Source organism: Myodes glareolus, chromosome 3 (assembly GCF_982192425.1).
Source record: "Myodes glareolus chromosome 3, mMyoGla1.1, whole genome shotgun sequence".
Classification (NCBI taxonomy): Eukaryota; Metazoa; Chordata; class Mammalia; order Rodentia; family Cricetidae; genus Myodes; species Myodes glareolus.
The window spans coordinates 27,054,565-27,069,591 of NC_142028.1; the positions used below are offsets into that span (position 1 = coordinate 27,054,565).

The following is a 15,027-nucleotide window of genomic DNA, read 5'->3' on the forward strand; positions in this document are numbered from 1 at the left end:
AGACCCCGTTGTTCTGTGCTTGCCCCCTACCTTAGACAGTTGAGCCTTGTTGGTCCAGGCAGGGAGCAAAGAAAGGGAAGCCGAGTTTCCATTAGTGTGATATAACTGATACAAATATTGCTTACCTAATGTGAAAAAGGCACAGGAACCAAATGGGGGAGGTCCTGAGAAGCCTTGCTTGGACCCTGTGCATCTCAAGTGGGCATGAGATACAGTGTCCCTTTCCTCTACAATCACCTGTCCTGGCTTTTGGCATGCTCCGCCTGCTGGGAGCAGACAGATGGCCCATACTGCTGCCCCGCACAAGTGGTTGGCTCTGGGACAGTCTTCGTTAGCTGAGAAAAGCTATGTACACCAAGTAGGTAGCACCAAGGAAGCGGTTGCCAGCTCGAGCCTGCCCCTTCAAGACCCCTCCCTCCTTTTCATCCAAAGAGAAGGCCCACAGGGCAGCAGAGCATCTCGCCAGGACTGTCCTTTAAGTTCCTCCCTTGAGGCGGGGCTGTGGCCTCATCGTGGGAAGCGGGGCGCGGACGAGTAGGAGGCGGGGCTTTCCAGCGCCTCGCGGATGTTCTCCACGCAACCATTCAGGTCCATGTCGCAAAGCACACTGTACAGGACGTCCAGCGTGGCCTTGTGGCGTGGCGTGCGCTGCCGCCAGGCTTCCAGCATGCTGTACTGAGCCTCGCGCAGGCAGCGCCCGTTCTGCAGTTCCAGCCGCTGGATCTCGTGCTCGCCCAGCCCCAGGAGCCGCATGAACTCCTTCCAGCGCAACGGAGGCACGCAGTCCACCACCGTATACAACGTCGCTGGGTCTGCAACTGGAGACAAGGAACGTGCGCCTCCAGCGGCAGCCCTGCCATCTTGGTCTCCGCCCTGCCCGACTCCTTCCAGGAGTAATGTCCCCGCCTCCGGGAACCCAAACTCACGGTCGGGTCGCTGCGGGTGGGGATAGTCTTCCCATTTCTGAATAGGGGTGGAGACTGGCACGGAGGTGAGGGATTCGTAGAGGAGAGGGTCAGCACGCTGGGTTGGGACCACCTCCCTTAGAGGTGGCACGACCTTGAAGTTGGGCCAGTTACAGGGGTAGAAGACGGGGCTGGAGGTGTTGGGGGTACTGGGGACAGGACTGAAGCCTGGGGCAGAGCTGAAATGCGGAGCGGGGTTTAAGGTGGGGGCAGGGACTGGTGTTACGGGCTTATTTCTTTCAGCCTCCGCCTGAAAGAGAGAAGGCATTGCATTAGTGGGGAAAGAAAAAAAGAGCCCTCTCTGGCTCTTTATCCTTTATGGGGGTGGAGGATGGAGGAACTAAGGGAGCCCACCACCCCCAGTGCAAGACATTTGGGTATAAGGGAGTTGAGAAGGAAGAGTCAGGAAGTTGGAGTACTTTTCCTCTCACCTCTTTGACAGGTGCTGAATTCCCACAAACTGAGAAAAAAAAAAAAAAGCAACATGAATTTCACTTCCCTTTCAAACTTGCCCCAACCCTGGCCTTGGGGACTTGCGGTGTCACGCCTCAGGGTCTATGCGGCCCCAGGGGCAAGAGAATTACTGATACAGTATGGCTTCCCTCCCACTAACCAGGACTGTTAGCCCTGAGCAAAGGGCCTCACCTCCCTCCACCTTGTCCACCCGACCCCCTCTCCAACTCCACCGACACTTTCCCCACACTCACTGTAGGAGTAGACGTGGGGCTTCCACCCGGGATATCTGCATATTAAACTGATGAAGATGAAGAATAAGAGACAAAGGCCAAGGAAGATGACCAGGGGCAACAGCACTTCGGTACCTGCAAAGTTGAGAATGCTCAGTGTTCGGCACGGCAGAGACTGGGGAGGGGAGAGGGAGGCAAGGGAGTCAGCCAATCAGTCGGTGAGCATGGGCACCAGGTCATTGGACCTCACCTGGTTCCCGGGGGTGTGTGACAGGTTCAGGTTGGCACAATTCCGAACACCTCTTGTTTCTCTTGCAGCTGAAGAAAGAGGCAATACTGGTGAATGGAAAGACGGCGGAGTTCTTTGCTCTGCGATAGTTTTTGCTATCTCTTAAGACAGTGGAACTTAGCCTGCCGTGAGAACTGAGGCAGAAGAATGAAACAGTTCCTTATACAGCCATTTTATTTTACAAATTGAAGGGGTCTTGGAAAGACTGTATTGACAGCAAGCACTGGTAGTGTATGCAAGCAATCTCAGCACTTGGGAGGTAATGGCCAGAGGTCACCCTTGGCTACACAGCAAGGTCAGGGTCAACCTGGGCAATAGGAGACCAAGTCAAGAGAGAGAATCGAGAGAGGAAAGGAGGGGAAGAGGGGGAGAAGAGGCAAGTAGGCTGTGTTGATAAGTTTAAAGTCATCACAGTCCCACATGGCAGTTCACAACCATCTGAAACTCCAGTTCCAGTGGATCTGATGCCCTCTTCTGGCCTCTGACGGTACCAGGCATACACATGGTACACATATATACATGCTGGCAAAACACTCATACACATAAAATGAAAATAAATAATATTTTAAAAGTATTTTTAAATGCCAGACATGGTGGCACATTCCAGCACTCAGGAAATGGAGGCAGGCAGATCTCTAAGAGTTCAAGATCAGCCTGGCCTACACAGTGAGTCCCAGGACAGGCAGGGCTACACAGTGAAACTCTGAATCAACAAAACAAAAACCTTTGTAAATAATAAAATAAAATGGTCACAGGGCTGAGGTTATTGTGGCTCCATGGCAGAGCACTTGAATATGATGCAGGAGCCTGGATTCTGCACTCAATTAATATTTTAAAAATAAATTTTAAAAGGCAGTTATTGTAATGATTGTGCTGTCTCTTTAAGAGACAAGCCATGCCCACTCCCTCCCCCATCCTCTGAGGCAAGCTGATCTTCAGCTTTCAGCCTGAGCTCTCTCTCCCACTGTGTGTGTGTGTGTGTGTGTGTGTGTGTGTGTGTGTGTATCTTTCTCTCTCGGAGGCAGCTTCTGCCTCTCTCCCCACTCCTCCACTTCCCCCCTTTCTGTCTCTCTCTCCTCCTCTCTCTCTCTCTTTTTCTCTCTCTCTCTGCTCTTCTCCCCTTCTCCCTTCCCCCTTCCATAACCCACTGAATAAATATCCAACCTCACTCTGCATGGCGTGCCTATCCATGTCTCTGTCTCTTGCCTGCCTGCCACATGTCTCCCTGCCTGGGGACAGGCAGCCGTCTCTGCCTGGGACTGGCTGCTCTCAGGGCCCGCTGTCTGCCGCCACATGACCCACCACCACTGCTTGGGGACCTACAGCATTTCTGTTGCCTACTGCCACTGGGGATCCTGCAGCATTTTTTAATAAATCAATAACAGTTATGGCTAGAATAAAACTTCCAGTCACTGACTGGTAACACTACACAAACAAGCCATTTCACGCCTGTGGCCTAGCGTCACCTCTGCCCCTAGGGGTTAAGGGTCAAGTTCTTATCCCTGACATGGTGTGTGCTTGGTAGACGGCATGGGTCAGTGAACTGAGTTTAGCATTATGTTTACTGGTGGGATTGTAGCACGGAGAGGCCTGAGGTTTGGATCTGGAATGTCTTGCCAGGGTCCACAGGCTGAAAGCTTGATTTCCCAGCATATTGGGACATGGGGCCTAGTAAAAGTTAGGTCACTGGGGACTTGACCTTTGACCCCACTCCACACCCTTTGTGCCTCCCAGCTGCTACAAGGTGAGCACCTTTGCCCCACCCTGTGCTCCCATCACAATGCTGTGCCTCACAGGCTCAAAGGCAACAACGCTGACCACTGACCACCGTGAGCTGAATGAAGCTATGAAAAGAAACCTTTCTGGGGCTGGAGAGATGGCTCAGTGATTAAGAGCATTGCCTACTCTTCCAAAGGTCCTGAGTTCAATTCCCAGCGACCACATGGTGGCTCACAACCATCTGTAATGAGGTCTGGTGCCCTCTTCTGGCCTTCAGGCGTACACGCAGACAGAATTATGTATCCATAATAAATAAATTAATTAATTGAAAAGAAAAGAAACCTTTCTTCGCTTTAAGCTGTTTAAGCCACAGAAAGATGACTCACACGAGGCTGAAGGGCTTGTCTCTGACGACACCACCAGCCACTTACAGCATTTGCCTTAGGAGATGACAGGCCACCAGGCGTGAGTGGTTTTAGAATGTCGATCACTGGGGCAGCCCGAGAGCCCTCCACTGAGGCTGTCACAGGGCAGCGCGGGGTGAGAAAATTACACCGGGAAGTGGGGCAGATGCCAGTGAGAATGGGCTTTGGTCTGCCTCACAAGTTCAGGGTGAAAAACACATGGCATTGGACACACAAGCTCTTTTGAAATGAAACTGAGTGGGGAAAAAAATAGAAAGTAAATACCTTTGGTTCAGACCGTTTCATGGGTTGTTGGTCAAGTTTTCTGTTTGGGGGTTTCATGACCCTAGGGTCCAATCCCAGAGCCTTGAAAAATGCTAGGCTAGTGCTCTATCATTGAACCCCACTTCCACCCCCACCCCTCCTTACTCTAAAGATTAAGAAACATAGGCGTGGAGACATAATAACTTGCCCACATTTGCCCAGCCAGGAAATGGGTAGGTTGGAATTTAACCCCAGGTCAGTTCAACTAAGAAAGTCTCAGAGTTACTTCTCTGGAAGCAAATGTGTCAGAGCAGCCCAAATGGAGTCATAGGAATGAGGAAGTCTGCCAAGGAGCCTGGAAGGAATCACCACAGGGGAGTGCCACGTGCATCAGCAATAGTAAGCCACCTGGGCAGGCGCTAGTGGCGCAGGCCTTTAATCCCAGCATGTGAGAGGAGGAGGCACAAGGATCTCTGTGAGTTTGAGACCAGCCTGGGCTAGAGGGTGAGTTCCAAGATAGGCTCTAAAGGTACACAGAGAAACCCTGTCTCGAAAGAGCATGGTGCTCGCATCTAAGTGCCCAACACTGGAGAGGCTTGCATGCCATGGAACGTGTGGAGGTCAGAGGATGGCTCTGCGGAACTGATGTTCTCCTTTCACCTTTACTCGGGTTCCAGAGATTGAACTCAGGTTGTCAGACTTTTGCTGTAAACGCTTTGCCACTAAGCTATGTTGTCTACCCCCTAGCGTCCTGGAGAAAGAGAAAAGACTATTGATGTCTTGATGGAGCGCCTTTCTCTCATCCGGTTGTAGGGCACCTCCTCTAATCCAGCCACAGCTGCTCTTCCACCCCAGCTCCCCAACCGGTTGGCAAATACTCACCTACTGCAAGGGACACACTCATTTTTTTCATCCGAGTAGAATCCTACGTGGCAGAGACACACAGTGTCCTGTTTCTCTTTACCTGAGAGAAGACAAAAAGACTAAGAAAGTGGACCAGGGGGAGGGAGAAGGTCAAGATGCAGGCACCATGCAGGAGCTCAGAGCCACAGACTGGAGAGAAGATGCTACCTCATGGGGAGCGGAGACAGAAATGGAAACCTTCTGCCTGAGAGGCAGGCTACTCCTGAGGAGGGGAGAGGGACTGGACTTGGGGGAGTGGTGCTCACAGGGGATTTTCACCGTGCCATTGAGGCAGAGGCTGCAGTTCTGGCACTGGAACTGTCTGGAATTACTTAGGTAGTTCTGGAACTGGTTTTCCCTACAGCCACATACAGTGTCCTGGTCTGCTTTGCAAGGAAAAAGCTCCACCTGGGACAATTCTGAAGAGGGAAGAAAATGGTACATGAGTCTCGCATCCCTTTCCCCACATAAATCCTGACCCTCCCCCCTCCCCACCATATGTGCATGTGTCTCTGTCACATAAACACTCCTGGGCCCACAGACCCAGGCTGGCATGTGCACGCATGTTCCCACTGCACCCACAAGCAGATGCAAATCCTCATCCCTGACAAACATCCACATCCACATGCACACATACATGTTCATGAGCCTTCTCACACCAGATCCCCCTCTTGAGTCCTTCCCGACTCCCGCTCCCGAGGCTTGCCTTTCCGACATGTTTTGCAGCTGAGGCACTGTTTGAGGTGATTCTGGGAGGCGGTAAAGGTGCCCTTTTCACACTCCTTGCAGACTGTTTCCTGCCCTGGGCCTGGACAGTCATTCACCAAGTAGGTCCCTGTGAGCGGGGCATGCATGGATTAGGCTGCCGTGGAGAACCAAAGGACAAAACCCAAGCCCAGGGAAGGCAGCAAAGGTAGGGAACTCCCAGCCACCAAAGTTGTGGAGTACCCCAAACAAGCAAAGGAAAGCTCAAGAATACAGCTCCCCAGTCTCTCCTACCTTTGTGGCACTTGGTACAACAGATGGAATTATTCCGAGAGTGGGGGTACTTTCCCTGGGGACACAAACTATCCCTCTTCTCCCTCACCCCAAGGGAAGGGACCAGTCCAGTGACCCCTGAGGGGTATATCCCCACCACATCCAGGAGCACCTGGGGAAAAATCAGAAGGAGGAAACACAGTTAGGGTGGGGCCATAGAGGCAGCACACTGATGACCCTCCCCTCATAAATCCTGTCCATCCTGAGGAACATTCTCCCTTAAACCGCGTCCACTGTGCAGTTGAGTATTTGTTTGGTCTCTGATTGCTCTGTCTGCTAGCATTTGTCTCCATAACCCTGGGCAATTAGGTCTCACCCCTTCCCCACCCCACTGCATTCTACTCTGCCCGTTCCCTAAAGGAGCTCCCAATGCTGATTACAAGAAAGCTGGTCAAGGAATGTCTAGGTGTTGGCATTGTTTGCTAGAGGTGGAGCTCCGGGTCTCACACAGAACCTCAAAGATAACCCCTGGCTTACCAGGGAGTGTCTTTACCCAGAACTAGCAGGCTGCTTCAGTTGTAGCCTGTCTGTCGTCCAACAGACAGTCCTAAAGTTCATTTGGCACTTCTGTATCTGGGCACGGGTTTCAGAGTGTGCGCGTTTGTGGACACTTCAGAGGGGAGCCTCCTGGATTTCATTACACTAATAAAAAGTACTATGGGGGAAAAAGCAAGTTGTAGGGAGGGCTGCCATGGAGGCGGTTTGGGCTAGTGCCTGCTGTGCAAACACGAGGAGTTGAGATCAACCCCATCACCCACATAGAGCCGGGCACAGTAGCATGGGCTTGTAATCCCAGGGACGGGGAGAATACAAGCACATCCCAGAAGCTCTCTGGCCAGCCTAGCCTAGCTGAATCAGCAACCGGTGGGTCCCAGTGAGAGATCCTGTCTCAGAACACAAGGTGAATGCTCTCTGAGGAAAACACCTGAGGCTGAACTCTGACCTCCATGCACACAGACACACAGGGATATGAACCCACATCTGTGTGCATATGTATGCAAAATCAGATGGGGACACAGGCGGATGATGTTCTTGCAAGCAGCATTCCTGGGTGTGGGAAGAGCTCTGTGCATGATCTTTTGCATGCATGAGTGGATGAGTTTGTGGGAGATGGAGGGTGGGGGCTGGATGGGGGGGACAGGGGGGAGCTGGGAATGAAACCAAGAACCTCACACATGCCCTGAGCCACATGCTCGGGGTCAAGAGTTCTATATCTTTGTTTCAAGTCTTGCTCAGCAGTCTGCCCTCATGGTCCATGCCTTCCGCAGCTAAATTTACACTACAGCTTAAGTTAGCAAGAACAAATGGAGAGGGAAGGCAGGCGAGAAGGTTTGGGCATAAGCAAAGACAAGCGGGTCATGTACTAGGGTCAGCCAGAGGCCGGCGATCTGACTCAAGAAGACCAGCAAATCAGGAGCTGAGGATATGCCAGGAGTCCCAAAACCCATGGCCAAGCAGAGCATTCTAGAAGGCTGGTTTAATAACCTTGGCAAAGCTCATAGCAACTACATGGTTTTCCTGTATGTAAATAACTGCAGTGTGGAGAAAGCCAAGTCGTAAGTCATCTGAGCTTCAATTTAGATCTTGCTCTTTGATCTCTCCCAGCTTCGGGTTTCCCTCAAACCTTCATCCTTTCATTCCTACCCCACGCCCTGCTATGAGCCACTCCTCGGCAAAGGTAGAGGACGTCATCAAGGCAATGTTACAGATGCAGGAGCAACGGACCAATCAGATTGCATTCAGGAGAGAAGAGCTAGCCACCCGTGGCTGTCTAGACGCACAGCTACCTTCAAGGCCCTGCAGCCTCCACAGCTCTTTTGGAAGGAGGTGCAACCTGCCAGCTGCTGTTACTAGAAGTGTTACCGCAGTGGTGGTGATAGCAGCAGCAGCAGCAGCAGCTGCACAGATCAGGAAGCCTGGGCCTCAGCCAGAGATGGACCCAAGAAGCCACACACAGAAGCACACTGCACACCTGCAATCTCTCAGGCAGGGGTGCACCCCGCCCCCCCCCCGCCATCCCCCAACATGGTGTGCAGAGGCTTCCAGAGTGACAACAGGAAGGGTTAGTTATGATAAGAACTTCCCAATCATGAAAAGTGTGGTTCCTTTCCCCGAAGAAGCAATGTTTGGAGCACCTAAGGTCAGTGGTACTTCCAAGCCCATTGGAGAACTTGACGCCAAGCCAACAGGCCAAGGCAACGGCAGGAAGAGGTAAAGGTGGGCTCCAGGCCAAGAAAGCTTTGGAGGGAGCTTCTCCACCACAAGGACGGGTGAGCCTCCAGAGGAAGAGCCCGGTGTCTCTCATCACATGTCCCTTTCTTTCCAGAACTCTTGGGGTTAAGACAAATCCGGGAAAGGGAAATCTTTTCCCAGCAGCTCCGCCCCAGTGACTCAGGCCAGGGAGGGAGGGGATCTAGGACAGTATGGACAGGGAACTACAGCTTCCCCAGCTCTACAAGGGTTGTGAGTCAGCAGAAAGAAAAGGCCAGCCAGCAAGTAGAACCTCATCTCCTCCCTTCAGGGCAAGCAGTCTCTCTTTCCCATCCCCCAACCCTCCATCCCCACTCAGGGCCCTTAATCCTTTGCCCCTTAAAAAGAGCCAGGCAATGGACCCCTGTCCCACTGGGCCCACAGATTTCGGGGAAATGCCTCCCTCTTCCATTTCATCCCAAAGGGAAGTCTTCCTGACCCCTGGCTTCCCCCATCAGGTCAGTAGGCTCCTCCCAGAGGACGCACCCCTCCCCCGGCCCCGCCTCCAACATCCTTCCCTTAGATTGTGACCTGCCCTGATCCCTTGGCAAAGTTAAACAAGTCTTCAGTGGATAAACCCTGTCCCAGGATCCCTGCTCTCTGGCTCCTTTTCTGCTAGCCCCCCTGATGCTCCCCAGTGCAAGCATGAAACAAAAACAGGCGGCCCTCCCTCCCGTACCACATTCCCAGTCGGCCTGCTTCTGGCCAGTTGCATTGGGTTTGGGGGCTCCCAAGACAGTCCTTCAGAAACAGGGCCAGCTGTAAGGCTTCATAGCCTAGTAGCTACAGAGGAAAACCCTGCAGCCCTCTTAAAGCCAGAAGAGATGGAGAGAGTAGGGCCTTAATCCCAGCACTCAGAGGCCAGCATGGTCTACAGAGCTACAGCACTTCAGGACAGCCAGGGCTACACAGAGAAACCCTGTCTCGAAGAACAAAACCAAACGAACAAGAGAGAAGGAAGGGGGCACGGAACCAGTACCATATCCTCCTTGCACCAAGAGTTCTAGGGCTCTCAGGGTCTCTGAACAGGCGCCACGTGTGTGAACACCCCCTAGCCCTCCTAGCAGTTGCATTGTGAGTGGGTGCGTTCTGTTCCCACGGACTCGGGGAGCCAAGGCCAAAGTCCTGACCCAAGCCCAAATGCCTTTGCCTGGAGCAGAGAGGGGGCAGGAAGCTGGGGGTGCCTGTAGAGAGAGGCTTGAGAGAGTGGTACAGAGGCTCCCTAACTACCCCTCAGCTTTCGCCTGGGAGGCCTGAAGGTGTTACTTCCTGCGCTGGGGCTGTCGAATAGGGCACAAAGCCAAGATGGACCCTGTGGTCAAACCCTTGACCCAACCACCTTTCGGGGACCCACTCGCTTGGTCTGTCCCCCGCATTAATGTGTTCATTACGTTAAAATGTGTTTGTTCCATTTAATGTCAAGACGTGCGGGGTGAAGAACTCATCGGCTAGGCCTCCCCTGAGAACTCTCACGATTCTACCTCCCACCCACCCGCAAAGCCCCCCACTAATGACTCATGTTCCCCACCCAAGCTCTTTGGATACCCAGTCACCTGTTCACGTTTAATAACACGACCTACTCATACCTACTCTGGACTCTTATCAGAAGCTAGTTATTTCAAATGAGTAGATATGATCTCACCATACAGACCACAAACCCTATGAGCTAAGAGATCAGAGAATCTTGGTCACATCACCCAGATCCGGGCCTGCAAACTGGAGGGACAGATTGAGGTGCCTTCCATCCCAGATGGAGTCAGTGATACCTTCAAGGATGTTGGGGAGCCGCACCCTCCTGCCACAGAGACACGAGCGTCTCCGAGAGCCACTTCGGACATGGTGCACCCACGTCCACACACACATACACACACACTCGTGCGCATGTCCCCATTTGACACTTCTGCCATGTTCACCTCTCTTTCTGAGTCCAGCTGACGAGTCTGTGCAGCCGGAATCAGCCAGAAGGCAGACTGAGAACTGTTCCAGTCAGTCCAAGCACACTTCCACTTGGCCAGTTCCCGACCTATTTAACCTGCCTCCAACAGTACTCTTCCAGCCTCCTTGCCTGGACACATGTCACACCACCAGCTTCTTGGTGCCAACTCTGAAAACTGTCAAAGCCCTCAGAGGCACCTGTCAGGCCCTTCTCCTATAATCTCTCCACTTGTTCCGTGTCCTCTGGCTGCCAAACCCTTGGACTACTGATTATTGCAACCGCCTTCTTTTCTCTACGCCACAGCGGGGTCTCAGGGTCTCACTCTGTTGCCCAGCCTGGCATCAACCTTCTGGCTCAGGGATGTGTCTGCCTCCAACCTCTACTGCTGCCGAAGCTACCTACATAGTTTCTTATCTGTATTCAGGCTCCAACTTGTACCGCTGGGGTGCGACTCCTCTGCACCTGCAGGGCCTGGCTTCAAACAGAATTTCCATGGATAGATCCTTCCCTGGGCACATGTAGCAGAGATCGGAACATAGTCTGGACAGAATGGATCCTTGGAGAATAGGGAGGGAGGGAGAGAAGCAGGCCTCCACCTGAATCCTTATTCACACTTTTTTTTTCTTTTCTGGTTATGTTTTACAGCATGGTGTCATTAGCCCAGGCTGGCCTCACATTCTCTATTTAGCCGAAACTGGCCTTGAACCGATCTCCCACCTCCATCTCCCATTCTAGGATGGCCCGCGCCATCATGACTGGCTCCGGGTGCTTTCTCACACACCCCAGAGTGCCCCTTCTCACTGCCACATCCCTCGGCTTGGCCATTTCATCCCGAGCTAAGGTGTTCAGCTCCTTTGCCACCTTCAACATAAAATTGGAGAGCTGGTCTCCATTCTCCCAACCCAGTCTCCCACCTCCTCCACCTCCCTCCTTTCTGGCATCAGATGCCAGTTCCAAGTCCTCTTCTCCATGCGGCATTCCCTCCCTGGTCCCATCTGACCAATCTCTTCTTCCCTAATTGATTCAGCCATTAGTCAAGTGTCAAGGTCTCCGTTCCAGGATCCTCATGGGTGCTGGAGATGCCAAGAAGGGTGGGACATAGCTCACGCTCTCAAGATTTCTCAGTAAGCCAAAGATCTATGCAGGCACCGGGAAGAGATGGCTCATGCTTTCAACCCCAGCACTTGGGAGGCAGAGGCAAGCAGATCTCTGTGAGTTCAAGACCAGCCTGGTCTATAAGAGCTAGCTAGTTCCAGGACAGCTAAGGACAGAGAAACCCTGTCCTGAAAAACAAAATAAAACAAAACAAAACAGGTCTATGCAAGCAGGCTCAGCCCAGCAGACAGGCAACGACCCTTTAGCAAGCAAAGACACTTGGCCTGTGGCCCATCCCCTCCCCCAGTTCTGCCTCCAGGACACTACACCACAAGGCTTTGACATGTCTGTTGCTCTGGACTGTTCTAGAGTCATTTTGACTCCTATATTTAGGAGAGCACCAAATCTTGTTGGCCTCGTCACATTCCTGCCAGGTACACTGCTCCCTCCTGACCCTAGCGGTTCCTCATCACTCATCCACCCCATAGGCACTGCACTGGGCACTTCTGTTCAGAGTGACCCATCCCCCCTGGGCCACCACAGCTGGATCAGGACCGCTCCTCTACCTATCTAGGCTGTTTCTGCTCTATCAAACACTGGCAGCCATTGAGCAGTGATGATGAACACGGCCAGCAATGGGAAAATAGACACCAAGCATTCAATGATTCCTTTCTATCTGAGGCCTACTCTTTCCCGTCAGGACTGCCAATTTGACCTCGGGGGCTTCATTCACCTCTAATCCTAGCACCGGAAGTAGGGCCTAACACAGAGTAAGGGTTAATAAATTGAATAAATATTTAACAGGCATCCATCTAGTCCATCTTAAATTAACACCTGTGAGGTAGGGATCATTAGAGCCTTTCTGGAAATAGAGAATGCCCACGTTCACGCAGGTCAGGCTGCTGTGCTGAGCTCACCTCCAGGTGATCAGCCCTACAGAGAACAGAACTAAGGGAACAGGTGGCTGGATGACGGACGCACGCCCAGAAGGGGCAGTCTTGACAGGGGTCGTGAGTTGAGACTGGGAGACCAAAGAGGGGGAATGAAAAGACATGAGACCACACAGACTGGGGGAGTCCAGGATTCTAGAAACGCTGGTTTAGACAGAATGAGAAGAAGAGGAAAGGGAATGAACAGAAAGGAGCTACAAAAGGAGGTGCTGGGGACTGACAGGAGTAATGAGGAGAGGAGAGGCGTGGAGAAGGAGGCAGCACTCAGAGACACTGTCCACCAGACAGCCACAGAGCCCCGGCTCTGAGGATCGCCACAGAATGAGGTTATAAGCACGTAGAGAGAAATCAAGGAAACACGAAAACAAGGCCGAAGCCAGAGAAAAGGACATTTTTCCAGTGACGAAAACAAGCTGCTACCAACTTCCCCAATCTGAACAGTGGAATTGGAAACTGTGAGACGCCTTTTAGGTCTGGGGGGTGAGGGCTGGAGGCTACACTGCCAAAGTAAAGGAGATGCTATCTACCTAGGGCTGGAAGCCAGCCTGGGAGCCAAAAGGCCAAGGGCTCTCAGGAAAAAGTCTGGGCCCGGATGCCCAGCTTTATCCAGTTTCCTGGTTCACTCCCAAGCACGGTATCCCCAACTTGTCTCACCAACTGAACCCCTTCTTCGTCTCAGTCTTCCAACATCCTGATCCACGCTATTCAACTTCTGTTAGAGAAACAGGGCTGCTCCGCCTAATTCCACTGGCCTGGCAGCTGGCCTTCCCACAGCCCAACACACCCCAAGTCCAGCAAACCCCCTTGACTGTCCCGCCCGGAGCTTGGGGGCTTGACTTGCCACAGTTCTCTCTCTCTCTCTCAGACACCTCCCTTCCACCTCTCAGGGAGCCCCAGGTGAGGTACGGCAAGCCGCAAGCCGACAGGCAAACCCAAGCAGAGAAGTCTCTGCCCCAACCCCTACCCCTAGTACATGCCCACTCCCGCCAGGCCTCGCCAGCAGGCCACCCTTCCCTCTTGCCTTCCATCTCACCAGTGACAGCAGCAGGCCAGGCACGGTGGGGAGACCCATGTCCGGCCGGCAGTGGCCTCTCACTCCCCCATTGGGGCTGGGGACAGTGCAGCGACGGGCAATGCCGGTGAATGAAGTGAGCCGATCGGACCAGGTGGCCCGGGCAATGGCAGCCGGGGCGTCAGGTTAGTGCAGCGGGAAGTCGAGGGTGGATAGAGATCAGGGCCCGGTCCTCCAGGACCTCGAACCCAGTAGGCCCGGTTAGGAGGCAGAGTTCGGAAAACTCGGAGAAAATTAAAGCTGAGAGGAGCGAGGAGGTAGGAGGGGAAGGGAGAGTGGCGGGGGTGGTGTTGCAAGAGCGGGTACCGGAAGAGCCTGGGGAGAGGCGAGGGAGGAGGGAACCAGGAGGAGAGAGACGAGGGCCAAGGTTCTTTTAACGCTTTGTAGCCTGGGTCCCACAGCCTGACGCCCCAAACCCACTTAACACGAACTAGTAACACCTAGAGTTTCAGAGTCAAACTCATCGAATTCCAGTTCAGACGCCTCTGCTTTTTAGGTGGGTGAGCTTAGACTAACCGCTCCCCCCGCCCACACACACACACAAGGTTGTTCTCAAACTGACAGAATGAAGATAGCCTTTCTCGTGGGCTAGCAGCCAGGAGTTGAGGGAGGGTAGTGCCTGGTGAGTCCTCTAAGTCCCTCAGCAGCCCTCCCTTCACCCCAGGGTTCCCTCTGGTCCCACTTTCTCCCGGTCCTTCACCCATCCAGCCCAAATGGAAAACCAATGTAGTTTTCTACTCTGCCTGGGGCCTGACCCACTCAGCCCCCTCCCACTGATTTTCATCTGTTCTCTTTCAGACAGGTTCCCTCGCTGCCCACCATGACTCTGCCACCAACAGTGTGTGTGTGTGTGTGTGTGTGTGTGTGTGTGTGTGTGTGTGTAAAGCCCCCCTCCTAAGCCTTGGTTGGCTCCCCAGTTATTAAATGAGAGTGAAAATGCCTGCCCTCACATAGGGTGCTGTGAAGACTCAGTAGGCCATGTCTGTAAAGATGCTTCCCATTAGCCAGGCGGTGGTGGCACTCAGCTTTAATCCCAGCACTCGGGAGGCAGAAGCAGGTAGATCTCTGTGAGTTCCAAGGCCAAAAAGAAAAAAAAAAAAAAAAGATGCTTCCAGTTCTGAAGGGTTCCCAGGGCCCTTTTCCTAAACACACTATTTTGTATCGACTGAAATGGGGTTTCATTTAGCCCAGGCTGGCCTCACACTCACTGTGTGGCTGAGGCTGGCCTTGTGCTTCTGATCCTCCCACCTCCTACTCGCGGAGATTACAAGTGTGCATGGCCCACACCCAGCTCTAGATAGTCTGATGCATCCATTGGGACAGACCCCAGAGATAGGATACCACATCCTGGAGCTTTAGGGGTAAAGAAAAAGCCTCAAGACGCTGCTCGCTGGGAGGCAGAGCACAGAGAACCCGGATTCTGGTTCCCATTACAAGGCTGTATTGTTCTCTCTGC

General features: G+C 52.9%; 1 protein-coding gene across 2 annotated transcripts; it reads right to left on the reverse strand.

The window, feature by feature from the left end:
* Positions 1–95: 95 nt before the first annotated feature.
* On the reverse strand, positions 96–13,938 carry Tnfrsf1a (TNF receptor superfamily member 1A). Of its 2 annotated transcripts, XM_048444108.3 has the most exons (10): positions 13,533–13,903; positions 6,230–6,380; positions 5,937–6,065; positions 5,497–5,649; positions 5,210–5,291; positions 1,902–1,969; positions 1,673–1,786; positions 1,397–1,425; positions 927–1,215; positions 96–818 (listed from the first exon to the last, which is right to left on the reverse strand). In XM_048444108.3, the coding sequence occupies exons 1-10, from the start codon at positions 13,569–13,571 to the stop codon at positions 508–510; spliced, it is 1,365 nt and encodes a 454-aa protein (XP_048300065.1). In that variant the 5' UTR covers positions 13,572–13,903; the 3' UTR covers positions 96–507. The 2 variants fall into 2 exon arrangements, with proteins under 2 accessions (XP_048300065.1, XP_085543283.1); XM_085687157.2 differs by having other exon boundaries at positions 96–1,215; positions 13,533–13,938.
* Between the last annotated feature and the right edge of the window lie 1,089 nt (positions 13,939–15,027).

Excerpts from the sequence above, each read along its gene's own strand:
- Tnfrsf1a (XM_085687157.2), bottom strand. The coding sequence starts at position 13,571 with ATGGGTCTCCCCACCGTGCCTGGCCTGCTGCTGTCACTG. Across the intron at positions 5,650-5,936 it reads CTGCAAAACATGTCGGAAAG|AATTGTCCCAGGTGGAGCTT; the intron begins GCAAGCCTCGGG and ends TTCCCTCTTCAG. Across the intron at positions 1,970-5,209 it reads GAGTGTGTCCCTTGCAGTAG|CTGCAAGAGAAACAAGAGGT; the intron begins GTGAGTATTTGC and ends CTCTTTCTTCAG.